Source organism: Phoca vitulina, unplaced genomic scaffold (assembly GCF_004348235.1).
Source record: "Phoca vitulina isolate PV1807 unplaced genomic scaffold, GSC_HSeal_1.0 scaffold2, whole genome shotgun sequence".
NCBI lineage: Eukaryota > Metazoa > Chordata > Mammalia > Carnivora > Phocidae > Phoca > Phoca vitulina.
The window spans coordinates 38,259,040-38,271,968 of NW_022589705.1; the positions used below are offsets into that span (position 1 = coordinate 38,259,040).

Here is a 12,929-nt window from a genome sequence, read left to right on the forward strand (position 1 = left end):
CTTCCTTCCTTCCTTCCTTCCTTCCTTCCTTCCTTCCTTCCTTCCTTCCTTCCTTCCTTTCTTCTTTCTTTCTTTCTTTCTTTTTCTTTCTTTCTCTCTTTTCTTTCTTTCTCTCTCTCTATCTCTCTCTCTTTTTTTTTTTTTAGCGCTGAATAATATGCCATTGTATATGCTTTGTTTTTTCATAGCATCAACCTGATCCTGCAATTGGAGTCCACCTTATGGATAGATACACATTTTATGTCTTGGAATTTTTGGAAGAAATTAATCCAGCTAGCCAAACTAATATGAATGACCTTGTAAGTATTTGCTTGATTTGATTATAGCACATAGGTATGCTTAATGTGATAAGTGAAGTCCTTTACTCCCTGTACTGCCAGGGTACTGTTTCTTATGTTGAATGGTAACCTTTTAAACTGTTTTTGAAGATGGTTAAGCATCTGCCTTCGGCTCGGGTCATGATCCCAGGGTCCTGGGATCGAGCCCCACATCTGGCTCCTGGCTCAGCGGGGAGCCTGCTTCTCCCTTTGCCTCTCCCCCTGCTCCTGCTCTCTCTCTCTGTATCTCTGTGTCTCGAATGAATAAATAATATCTTAAAATAAAATAAATTAAACTGTTTTTGAGTCTCCCTTTACAGTAATCTCTCTCTCTTTACTACAGGAAGCCTAAAGTTTAGCCCAGTTAACTTGTTACTTTCATTCATTTGCTCATGCTCTTTTCTCTACCAGAAGTGTGCTTTTTTTAGATTCACCTACTGAAATTCTACCTATTCTTTGGGTGTCAGATCAGATCCTACCTCCTCTAGGAATAGCCGCATAGTTCTTCCCTGTTGGAATTTAAGTAAGATAAATAAAGTTTTTCAGAGCTTTATTTCTCTCTTCTACCATTTATCATAGTCTGCCTTTTTTTGAACTTATTGAGTGTGAGTAATAGGACATTTTTGGAGGAAAAGGACTTTCTCTTACCTATTTTTGTCCACCTTTCAACTTCTAGTACAGTGTTTTGTTTTTTTTTTTTTAGATTTTATTTATTTATTAGAGAGAGAGAGTGAGTGAGAGAGAAGCACAAGCAGGGGGAGCAGAGGCAGAGGAAGAAGCAAGCTCCTCACTGATCAGGGAGCCCGATTCAGGCTCGATTCCAGGATCCCGGGATCATGACCTGAGCTGAAGGCAGACGCTTAACCGGCTGAGCCACCCAGGCGCCCTAGTACAGTGTTTTAATGTGGCTTCTTGAATTTAGTTCAGTCTTTTTTCCTGACTTTTCTATGCTGATTGTATCCTTAAATAAATCTACTTTGAAGTTGCTATTGAAAGTAGGCATAATAAATAAGCTTGAAACAGCAATTCTGGATTGGATAATTACTGTGCATCTATGACTTTCACTCTTTTTTTTCATTAGTTTATACTCTGTTCTTTTATTCATAAACATTTTTTGAGCTTTGGCTAAGTGCCAGCCGCTGGCTGTGTCCTAGTGAAAGAGGCAGACACTGTCTCTACCTTCATGGAGCTTCAACGTGAAAGGAAGGCCGAGTAGACGGGGCTTGGGACTCTTGCACATCAGCCAAACTGCTTTGCATTGATGTCTTTTATCAGATAGAAACATTTTGGTAATTTTCTTTTTAATTAAAGAAGTTCTGCAAAATTCTAAAACCACTGTTATGAGCTATCATATTTGATAACATAGAACTACTTGCTACATTTTGAAGATACATAATTTGATGCCTGTTAAATCTTAATGTGAACTTGTTATAATGCTACTTTATAAGAAAACTATAGTCACCTACGTTCCGGTTACTTTAGTTTTTAAATTTATTCCCATTTTAAATTATATATTGTATATTTTATTTAATATGTGATACACTGTGTCAAAAGTTTACAGCATATGCACTTCACACTTCAAATGTCTAATGGATTTTTTTAAAAAAGAACTTATTCCTTTGAAATCATACAGGAAAGACTGAGGAAACTTATGTTTTATTTGTTTATGTGTTTTTTTCCCCACAATTGCTGTATAGTTTTTAATAAACAGTCCTCACTAATATCTTGTGCCCTAGTTCTGTTTTTTTAATTGAATGATGATTATTTTAATCTTGTTCAGTAAGGATGACCCATTTCTTTGAAGTTAAATATTCTAGTGATTTGATATATCTTAAGATGTTATGGAATAATGCCTATTCTGTTTATTATATGTGTATAGGAAAATTTGTTGGGTATCAGCTGTATTCAGAGTACAATATTAGGAGCTTTAGGAGCAGCAAAATTAGAAGACATGGTCCTTGGCCCCTTAACAATTTATAGTGTCATTGGTAACAGCTGAAAAGCACATTTACAGAGTATCACCTATTAAATGAAGTCTTTGTATCCTCCAGGTAATGTTCTTTCTTCTGTGAACATGTAAATTTTGCTATGTACCTTTAAGATGCTTTTAATATTGCTCTGTACTTGTTTATATTTGTGACGTTCCCTCGAGGCTTTGAGGTTCTTAAATAAGAAGTAAAAGGACCATGTGTATTTGTAGATTCTCAGTGAATATTTGGAATGAATGAAAGGACATGACAGCCATGCACATTTGTATGGTTCCTTTAAATACAGTGGGTTTGGTGTTTAAAATTTTTCTTGAAAGAGGTAGATTTTCAGGTTTGGAAGAAGAGAAGTATAGCATACTCTAGGAAAGTGGAATACCTGCAGAGCACAGAAGCTGAAATCCTTGTCTTCAGTAGTAAGCATATAATCTGGCTAGAGTATGAAGATTCCGTAAGTGAAGGAGATTATTAAAAATTAATGTTGCTGAGGCTAAGGAAATCAGATTGATAGGATAAAATATCTTGAAGGAAGGAATAACTTCATAGAAAGTGGAAGTATGATCATTTTAGCAGCAGGAAGATAATACTTTTTATCTTGTTCCCAAGCTCATTCACCTATGCTTTTCCTGGTTTCTTCTGCTGGTGCCTAAGAAAGCCCACCAAGTTGCTTGCTCATATAGGAATGCCTTCAGTATTCATAGGACTTCAATCTTTGTGTGTTTTGTTTTATCTTTTACTATGTTTCTTCAACCTTCAGTCTGTATGTCCTTCCTGTTTGGCATTTTACTTTCTTGTAAAGTAAGTTTGGCTTTTTACTTTCTTGTAATGTAAGTTTGGCATTTTACTTTCCCCATCCTTTTTGCCTTCAGTGCTTCTTAATTTATATTCGATCTCTTCTTTGTATTTCCTTTTATTGTTTTCCTGAACCAGGAAGGTATTGTGTGATATTAGGCCAATTACTTAATCTTTTTGAGCTTTAGTTTGAAGGAGAGATAATAATCTTTATATACCTCAGAGTTATTGGTAGTTTAAATCAGAGTATCTACAAATTGCTTTGCACAGTGCTTGGATCACTATGCTTCATAAATTCTAGCTGCTCTGCCCTTCCCCACCCATCTCCCATCATATTGGTGATTATCTATGCATATTGTCTTGTCTCCATAGGGGTGGGCAAGTGCTGTGGGCTGTAGGCCCTTACGAGCAGTCCTGTCATGGTTTTCTTCATACATCCTGTGGTTCTGCCAAACTAGGTTATTTGCCTTACACATCTTTGCAGCTGCTCCTTAAGAATGTTACTTTTCATCTGTAATCTCCCTTTTCCTTCAGAATGTAGCTTAAATCCCACTCCTTTTTTCTTATCCTCAGGCTATGAAAAGTTTATCCTTTTCTGAAGTAGAACCTGTCACCTTCTTTTTCTACCTTGTTATGTTTATTCATCTCTGACTTGACTTAAAGCCTGAGGATAGGACCATGTTCTGTCAACTTTTGTATCCTCTGTGGAAGATAACAGTATGAAATATATGTAGTAGATAATTTTTCTGCTTTGCTGAATGAATGAGTACACGTCTGTCCTTGGTAATTCACTAATGTGGAATACCGGGGATATGATTAACACAGACATCATCATGAGATCTGTGTGAGATGAAGTCATGGTTTTCAGGCTGTATTCTTTGAGCACTAGAGTATCTGGAGGTGCCTTGGATTTATTCTCATTATGGCTAAACTAAGAAAGTTACTGCTCGCTGAGATGAATGTAGATGCAGAAAAAAAGCAATTCTTTTCATAGTGTTACATGTAAGTTCTCGGTAAATTTAAAGTTCAAAATATATTTTGTAGCATATGATGCAAAAAAGTGAATGTTTTTTTTCCCCTCCCTGGCCAGCTTCCCTTTTTCTCACCTGCTCTAATGTCTGTATAGCTTTCTTAGAAGATCAAGTACTACTATAGCAATGAAACTTTAATCTTTAGAATCAGCTTCTTTAGGTTGGGAAAGCTTTGAGAATACACTACAGTCAGGGTGCTAGGTGGGTCAGTCAGTTGAGCGTCTAACTCCTGGTTTTGGCTTAGGTCATGATCTTTGGGTCATGGGATCGAGCACCATGTTGGGCTCCATGCTTGGCGGGGAGTCTGCTTGGGATTCTCTCCCTCTCCCTCTGCCCCTTCCCCTACTCACTCACTCTCTCTCATAGGTAAATAAATCATTAAAAAAATACACTACAGTCTACTATACTGTATTATTGAATTGATAAAAGTTGTATGTGTATGTGTGTATTTATTATTGATATATATATGTTTTTCAGTTTCAGGTATGTCCTAGAAGTCTCTGTGTGTCTACCCCTGGACATCGCACTGATCTTTTTCAGAGGGATCCTAAAAATGTCCTGATAACTGATTTTTTTGGAAGCGTACGGAAAGTGGAAATTACAACAGAGACTATTAGTTTGCAACCAGATTTAGAAATCATGGAAAGCAGGTATTCATCTTGAATTATTATTTTATTAGAATATTCTAGTCTCATAATTTGTAAATTTTTATGTAACATGCTGTTACATAATATTAAGAGATGAAAGTTGTTGTTTGTTAATAAAACTACACATTTCTACCCAATCTTCACTTTATGTAGGCCCTACACTTTTCAGGTTTATGGGCAAAAGCTGTAAATATTAAGGGGAAGCTACGATCATGATTAAGATTATGTTGTAGCTCCAAAATACAGTGTACATAGTAGTGATTTGAGGCCTGCTCAAAAGGAACCAAAACTTTCCTTGTAAGTGGCTGAGATCCATACTTTTCATTAGTGGAGGTATGTATAATGGTTCATAAGACCTTCATGAAAGGGCAGGTGTGCAAATGTTTCGAACATTAATACTCTAATGAGCGTGTATGCTTTCACCTATTGCAGTAGAAGGTGTTACCTGAAGTGACATTGAATAGGGAAGTTGGCAGCTGGGCATTTAGAGTGTAATAAGGGCCCTAGGAATCTGGCAGATGTAAGGCAGATAAACATAAAAAGGGGAAGCGAGTGCCAAAACTATGTAGGTGCCAAATACATATTTTAGACTATAACACAGTGCTTCCATGTTCAGAATTTCTGTGGGTTCCAGCAATCTGGTTACTTCTCTGACTGCCATATATTTTGGTTCCTAGAGTCTGGTTTGTTTGTGAGCTGTCTGGTGGTTTGTGAGCTGGGGTTCAGTGGTATCTCGGGCTTTTCTCTAGTGTTGTATTCTATTAATCTGGAACAATTTATCTGGAGCTATTGTAAATTTGGAGTGACCCTCTCATCAACAGGTGCCACTGTTTCTGCTTTATTTAGGGGCTCTTGGTAATTGATTAGGGAAAGGATGGGAGGTATACACCAGGTTCTCCTTTCTTGGGGAGTAGATGCTGTGTGAGTGTGCAGTGAGTGTGCGTGCATGCACACTTGTAGATGTGTGTGTTTATGTGGGTGAGAACGCACAAGCAGGAGAGAAGGAGATTGAGAAAAATTGGTGGGGGATTTGGAGTATGTGAATTTTAGAAATATTTATAATGTTTCATTTGTTTATTTCCCTGTAAACATTTTTAAAGGCAAAATACTTTGTTAGGATTAAATAGTGTCTCAGTTAATAGCCTCTTTCTTGAAATATATAGATGATATATTTTACTAGCATTAAACTTTGTTATTTGTGATTATCTAATGCTATCTATTGGAAACTCATACTCCTAGGAACTTTTCTGGACTGCTAACTGGCAACATAAATTACTCTCAATTTTGAAAATTTCAAAGACTTGTAATTAAGCTTACACATGTTTTAGGAATAAATTTAAAAATTAGCACAAAATGCATCTTTTTTGAAGATTTAAAATTGATATTATTAATCATTTCCTATTCTGGATATTCAAAGCCTTGGATCTTTTCTTTTCCAATTTCCTATAGCTATTGGCTTAAAAATATTTTTTAAGACATCAGATGATACTCTACAGCAATATCACTTTTATTTGTTATTTTGTTATATTTTTTAAGATTTTATTTATTTATTTGAGAGAGAGAGACAGAGACAGAACAGCATGAGCAGGGGGGAGGAGGCAGAGGGAGAGGGAGAAGCAGACTCCCTGCTGCTGAGCTCCATCCCAGGACCCTGCGATCATGACCTGAGCTGAAGGCAGATACTTAACCGAGTGAGCCACCCAGGCGCCCCTTATTTGTTATTTTAAATACTGAATTTCAGATTACCCTTGTGAAATAGCTAAACCATATGTTAATACTTAGCAACTAAAATTGAAATGTCTTTTACCAAATTTATTTTGTAATTTTCCTTGAATTTAAGCCTATGAGATTATAAGATACACCTTCTCTTAACCATCTGAACATTGTATTAATTTACTTTAAAGGCTAGGACCCTCTTTATACTTCTTCTGAACTTATTTTCTATTCTCTCAACTTAACACAATATAAAATAATGCAATAAGTATACATTAAAAAGTTATTTCAATGGAATCTGAGTTTCATTATATATTCTGGAAGAATGGAATTTTGTCTCATAAGTTATCTCCGTGTATTAGTTCAAGAGCAAAAATTGTTGGTGCTGAAAATTATCTTAATTTATCTTTAATTGAGGAGAAAATTTTGAGCATTAAAGCCATACACCAGGCACTGTTGAATTATAGCACCCTCTAGTGTTTATAAATAAATTTTATTTAGAATATTGTGTACAGATGGTTTCATGATCACAGGTATATGTTATCCAATTAATTTAGGAGATTAAGTTTCCAGCACGCCTCAGGAATTTTTAAATGGATGCTACAAAAATTATCTCATTGTACGTAGGTGGTATTTATATGCAAGTAAGAATGGCAATCGGATATTTGTTTAGAGAAAATTATATTCATGAGAGATCAGATATCACAAAAAATATTTTATTAAGAAAATTATGGGTTAGGATGTGTATGTATTTTTTCAGATCTTAGGTTAAAAATGTCAATATAGTCACTGTTAATAAAAGTGGCAGTTATGCTTTTAAAAATATTACTGTTTACATATGTTAGGAAAACAATGGAATTAATTCATTTAGACTATTCATATTTCATATTTTGCATACAAGAGTGTACTAGACCAAACTCAGATGATGGAGAACCTTAGTACATAAAATTGACTGATGTTATGGTATGATATTGTTATGCGTCTTCTGAAGCAGATATTGAATAAGGTACAGTCATGAAGTTAGTAACAACACTTTGTTTCTGCATGTGTCTTAGTAGTTGTGTGATTAATTTGTTTGCAAGAACAGATGACATAAAATAAGGATTGATTGAAGTAAGTTTGGCTTATATAACTTGATTCTATATTGCTTCAATTGAGTATACATAGGTTGGCTTTTTATAAGTATGTGGACAACAGCCTGCCCTCCTGAAGGAGTTGGGCTTTTTAGAATCTAGTGATAAGTCCATGTTAGCATTACTCAGATTACCAGTTTTGTGTCCTTACTGTATGGGGAAAATAGCCTCTGGCTTGTGGATGTCAAAAGATAGGCACATTTTAATGTTACAAAATGTAGAAGTCTAAATTCAGTACGCATTGCCCAAGAAAAAAGGGGAAGCCAGGACAGAATTAACTGTAAAGATTGAACTTTTATCGTAGTTGGTTAGATGAAAACTTACCTAGTCTGACTTTTGCTTTAGGCTCTAAATTTGGGCACTTGATTCTGTTTATGAATGTTTTGTTGCTATAATTTTATTGTTATACTAGAATTTCTTTCTCTTTTGAGACAATCTTTAGCAATTGAAATTTTTTGAGTCTAGCAGGAAATTTGAGACTGGACTGTTTTCTTACAGATTTCTTACAGACCTCCAACAGAAGGGTAGAATATGGCCTCCTCAAGGTCAGTCTGTTTTGAACACCAGTGTAGGCCTCTTTCAAGGGCTTGTTAAGGGAGTCCCCACCTCATGTACATCAAAGATCAGACAGTTGCTGCCACAGTCATTATATTTTGAGCCCTTTCTACTTGCTTCATGCTTTATATGACACATTAGCCAGGACTGTTGAGTTGTAAATAATGGGATCCAACCTGAGCTACATTATTTCCTTAGGGACATTTGTTACACAGGTAATTCTGTGTTTTATGGAACCCAAGGAGTGACCCTAGGAAGGGACTGGAAACAGGAACCAGATGTCAGAAGCAGAGGCAGCACTCTCTTTTCTTTCTCTGCTGCTCTGGCCATGTAGGGAGTAGAATGTGTACACACCACTGCTCTGGAGATTTATATCTCTTCTGTTGATGATAAAGCCCAGATTGGCAATGAACTTGCTCATTCCTGATTCCAAGCTCCCTGGAGGGCATCGTAAATTAGCCCAGCTTGGGTCAGGTAGCTACCTTTGGTCCAGCTGGGCAGTAGTGGGGTCGTATCACACAAAATAAGGGCTGCTGGGGAGCCCACCCCAGGTGTGTAAGACCCCAAACAAGGTCTTGAGAGCTAGGCAGATATCCTGCCAAGGTGTTTATATTAATCTCCTTTTAATTCACATGATAACTGATGAGGCAGATATAATTTCCTCATTTTGTAGATGAGTAAACTGAGGCTGAGAAAGGTTAAGAAACCTGCCTGAAGTCACACATCTAACAAATGGTGGAGCCAAGATATGAATCTGGGAATGCCTCATGCTTCTAAGAAATATATTCTTATTTTAGTCTCTTATAATTTACCTTGAGCTACTTGGCTTGCTTGCTTTTTAAAGGATATAAAATATAAATGATATTTCATTGATGAATTTTCACAAAACAACTGCTCATGTAACCACCAGAAAAAGAAATAGAATAATGTTGGAAGCTCCCTAACCCCTGTGTCCTTCCCAATCTCTGTCCTCTCACTCCCTATCAAAGTTAACCACTATCCTAACTTTTATGGAATTTACTTTCTTGCTTTTCATTTTATATCACCTAAGCATATATCCCTAAACATTATGTTTTGATTCTTTTCCTAATATTACATTTTTAGAATTCATTTATGTTGTGTGCAATTGTAGTTTGTTCAATTTTTTTTTAATATTTTATTTATTTATTTGGCAGAGAGAGAGAGAGAGAGAGCAAGAGAGGGGACACAAGCAGGGGGAGTGGGAGAGGGAGAAGCAGGCTTCCCGCCGAGCAGGGAGCCCGATGCAGGGCTCAATCCCAGGACCCTGGGATCATGACCTGAGCCGAAGGCAGACGCTTAACAACCGAGCCATCCAGGTGCCCCTGTTCCATTGTTTTGAGTTTTTAAAAATTGCAGTATAATTTATTTACAGTAAAATCACCCTTTTTAGTATACAGTTCTGAGTTTTGGCAAATGTATACAGCTGGATAATCACCATGCTCATCCATCACCACAAGAAATTTCCTTATGCCCCTTTCTGCCCTTACCCATATCCCTAGAAACCACTGATCTGTTTTCCATTCCCATGGTTTTACCTTTTCCAAAATGTCCTATAGATGGAATCATATTCTGTACCCTTTGAGCCTGGCTTCTTGTATTGGCATAATGGATTTCAGGTTCATCCCTATTGCCACATGTATCAGTAGTTTATGTTCAGCAAACTACTATCCAGCAGTAAAGAGGGACACAAACTACAGATACATGGGATGCAGGTTAGCCATTCACCAATTGAAAGACATTTGTTTTTGCCCACCAGTTTTTGACAACTGTAAATAAAGCCACTATAAACAATTGCATACAAGCATAAGTTTTCATTTTACTTGAATGAAATACCCATCAGTAGGTTTGCTGGGTCATATGGTAGCGCATTAACTTTATAAGCAATTTTCAAACTATTTTCCATTCGTCACTGTACCGTTTTGCATTCCCACAAATAGTTGTTCAACATTCTTAATTATACTTGGTATTGTCTTTTTAATTTTAGCTCTTCTAGTAGATATGTAGAAATATCATTATGATTTTAATTTTCATGGCCCTGATAACAGGATGTTGAGCATCATTCCATGTGCTTATTAGTAATTCATTTTTCATGAAGTATCTATTCAAGTCTTCTGCTCAGTTTTGAAAAATTGGGTTGTTTCTTCTTAATTGTGAGATTTCTTTATACACAAGTTCTTTGTCAGATATATGTATTTCAAATGTTTTTCTTAGTTTTTGGCTTTCCTTTTCTATCCTTAATATCTGTTGAAGAGTAGGAGATGTAATGTTGATGAAGTTCATTTATCAATATTTTCTTTATGCTTAATGTCCTTCATGCAAAGATGCTTAAACTAATTCAAGGTCACAAAGACTTTATTTTCTTCTAGCAGTTTTATAGTTTTAGCTTTTATGTTTAGGCTATGCTTTACTTTAAGCTTCGAGTGCAGTGTTAAGTAGGGGTTGAAGTTCATTTTTTCCATATGTATATCTAGTTATTCCAGCACCATGTACTGAAAAGATTGAATTCCTTATTGGATTATATTGGCACCTTGTAAAAAGTCACCTGACTACCATATATGTGAGTCTGTTTCTAGGCTCTATTCTGTTGTATTGAACTACATATCTTTACACCAGCATTATACTATCTTGATTATCTTAGCTTCATACTAAGTTTTGACGTCAGTTTATATATACCATACAAACCGGTTTCTCAAGGTTCTTTTGACTATTCTAGATCCTTTGTGTTTCCATGTAAATTTTAGAACCAGTTTGTCAATTTCTTTTCTTTTGCGGGGGGGTAGGGACAGAAGGAGAGGGAGAGAGAATTTTAAGCAGGCCATGCCCAGTGCAGAGCCCAATGCAGGGCTCAATCTCACAACCTGAGATCATGACCTGAGCCAAAATCAAGAGTTGGATGTTTAACCTACTGAAGCCACCCAGTTTGTCAATTTCTTAAAAAAAAAAAAGCCTGCTGAGATTTTGTTTGGGATTGGATTGACTCTGTATTAATTTGATGAGTGTGGATACCTTAACAATATTGAATCCTCTGATCCATGAACATACCTCTACATTTATTTAGAATTCCTATAATTTCTCTCTGTATTGTTTAACAGTTTTCTGTGTAGATGTTTTCTACACTTTTCATTAATTTTTTTCCTAGCTGTCTTTGTTTTTGATGCTGTTTTAAGTGATATTTTAAAAATTTATTTTTCATTTGTTGTTCAACTACAGAAGTACAGTTTTTATATTTAAAAAAATTTTATTTATTTATTTTTGAGAGAGAGAGAGAGCATGAGTGGGGGAGAGGGGTAGAGAGAGAAGCAGACTCCCCGCTGAGCAGGGAGCCTGATGCGGGATTCAATCCCAGGACCCCGGAATCATCACCTGAGCTGAAGGCAGACGCTTAACCGACGAGCCACCCAGGCGTCCTAATTAATTTTTATATTGACTGTGTTCTGGGATCTCATTGAATTTGGGTGTTGATCAAATCAAACCCAGTCAAAATCCCAGCAGGCTTTTTTGTAGAGATTGACAAAATGATTCCAAAAATTATATGGAAATGTAAAGGACCTATTTTAGTATTTTCTATATTACATGAATTTTAGCCTCTATTTATAATGTTTACTAGGAAATCAAATCAAAATTTAAATATACATATTTAGTAGAGTCATCTGTTTTGGAGCTGGGCAAGATAGACTGAGGAATATGAAACGTTGTGATCAACAATTCACTGACTATTGCTCATAGAAATTATAAAATGATTATGAAACCTAATGAACCAGAAATTCATCAAAATGGTTCAAGCAGTAGGTGACAGGGTTTATCCCCACTATTCTGCATACTAGTATGTTTTTTCAAAGTGATTAACTTAGTCATTAGTATGATTCCATATTATCTTAAGCATCTTATTTGCCCATTCATTTTATATTGTTAGTTATAATTGTTAGTCACTACACTCATTCAAGAACTCATTAAATTAGAATTTGAGAGCATAAGTTAGATGTGATTATTTGATTTATAAAGAGAAAACTGATAATTTAATTATCCTTCTTATCAGTTTGCATACATTAAAGTTTTTATTGTTATAGTTTCAAATAATGTGTTGATCATTTCATGGACAGATTTTTTATTTATTTAATTAATTTATTTATTTATAATAATGTTTTGTCTTTTTTTTTTTTAAAGATTTTATTTATTTATTTATTTGAGAGAGAGAGACAGAGAGAGCACATGAGAGGGGGGAGGGTCGGGAGGGTCAGAGGGAGGAGCAGACTCCCTGCCGAGCAGGGAGCCCTATGCGGGACTCGATCCCGGGACTCCAGGATCATGACCTGAGCCGAAGGCAGTCACTTAACCAACTGAGCCACCCAGGCGCCCTGGACAGATTTTTTAAAGCAATTTATTTCACTACCTACAATTAAACAAAAAAATCCATTGAGTTGGTTTATGACTTTTAAGAAATCAGTGTATGTGAATGGTATATAGCAGAATATAGTATTGTATCCCTTTGTGTAAGTAAAACTTCTCTGAATAGAAATTAGCAAATATTATGTTTCCTAGGGATACTAATTTCCAACTAATGTTTATTAATGTTTAAAACTGATCAAAGCAAAGTTACTTTTAAACACTAAACATATAGGACCTAAAAAATGTAAACTGCAAAAAAATCTAAAAATGATATGGTGTTATTTATAAAATAGAACATTAGGGGCACCTGGGTGGCTCAGTCTGTTAAGTGTCTGCCTTTGGCTCGGGT

The 12,929-nt window shown here is 35.8% G+C and overlaps 1 protein-coding gene across 1 annotated transcript in view; it reads left to right on the plus strand.

The window, feature by feature from the left end:
* The window catches only part of PIGK (phosphatidylinositol glycan anchor biosynthesis class K), a 110,869-nt gene that overhangs the window by 40,344 nt on the left and 57,596 nt on the right, over nucleotides 1-12,929 (plus strand). The window contains exons 8-9 of the mRNA XM_032425659.1: nucleotides 189-299; nucleotides 4,603-4,775. Of these exons, the coding sequence (XP_032281550.1) occupies nucleotides 189-299; nucleotides 4,603-4,775 (284 nt within the window). The remainder of the gene's footprint in view (nucleotides 1-188; nucleotides 300-4,602; nucleotides 4,776-12,929) is intronic.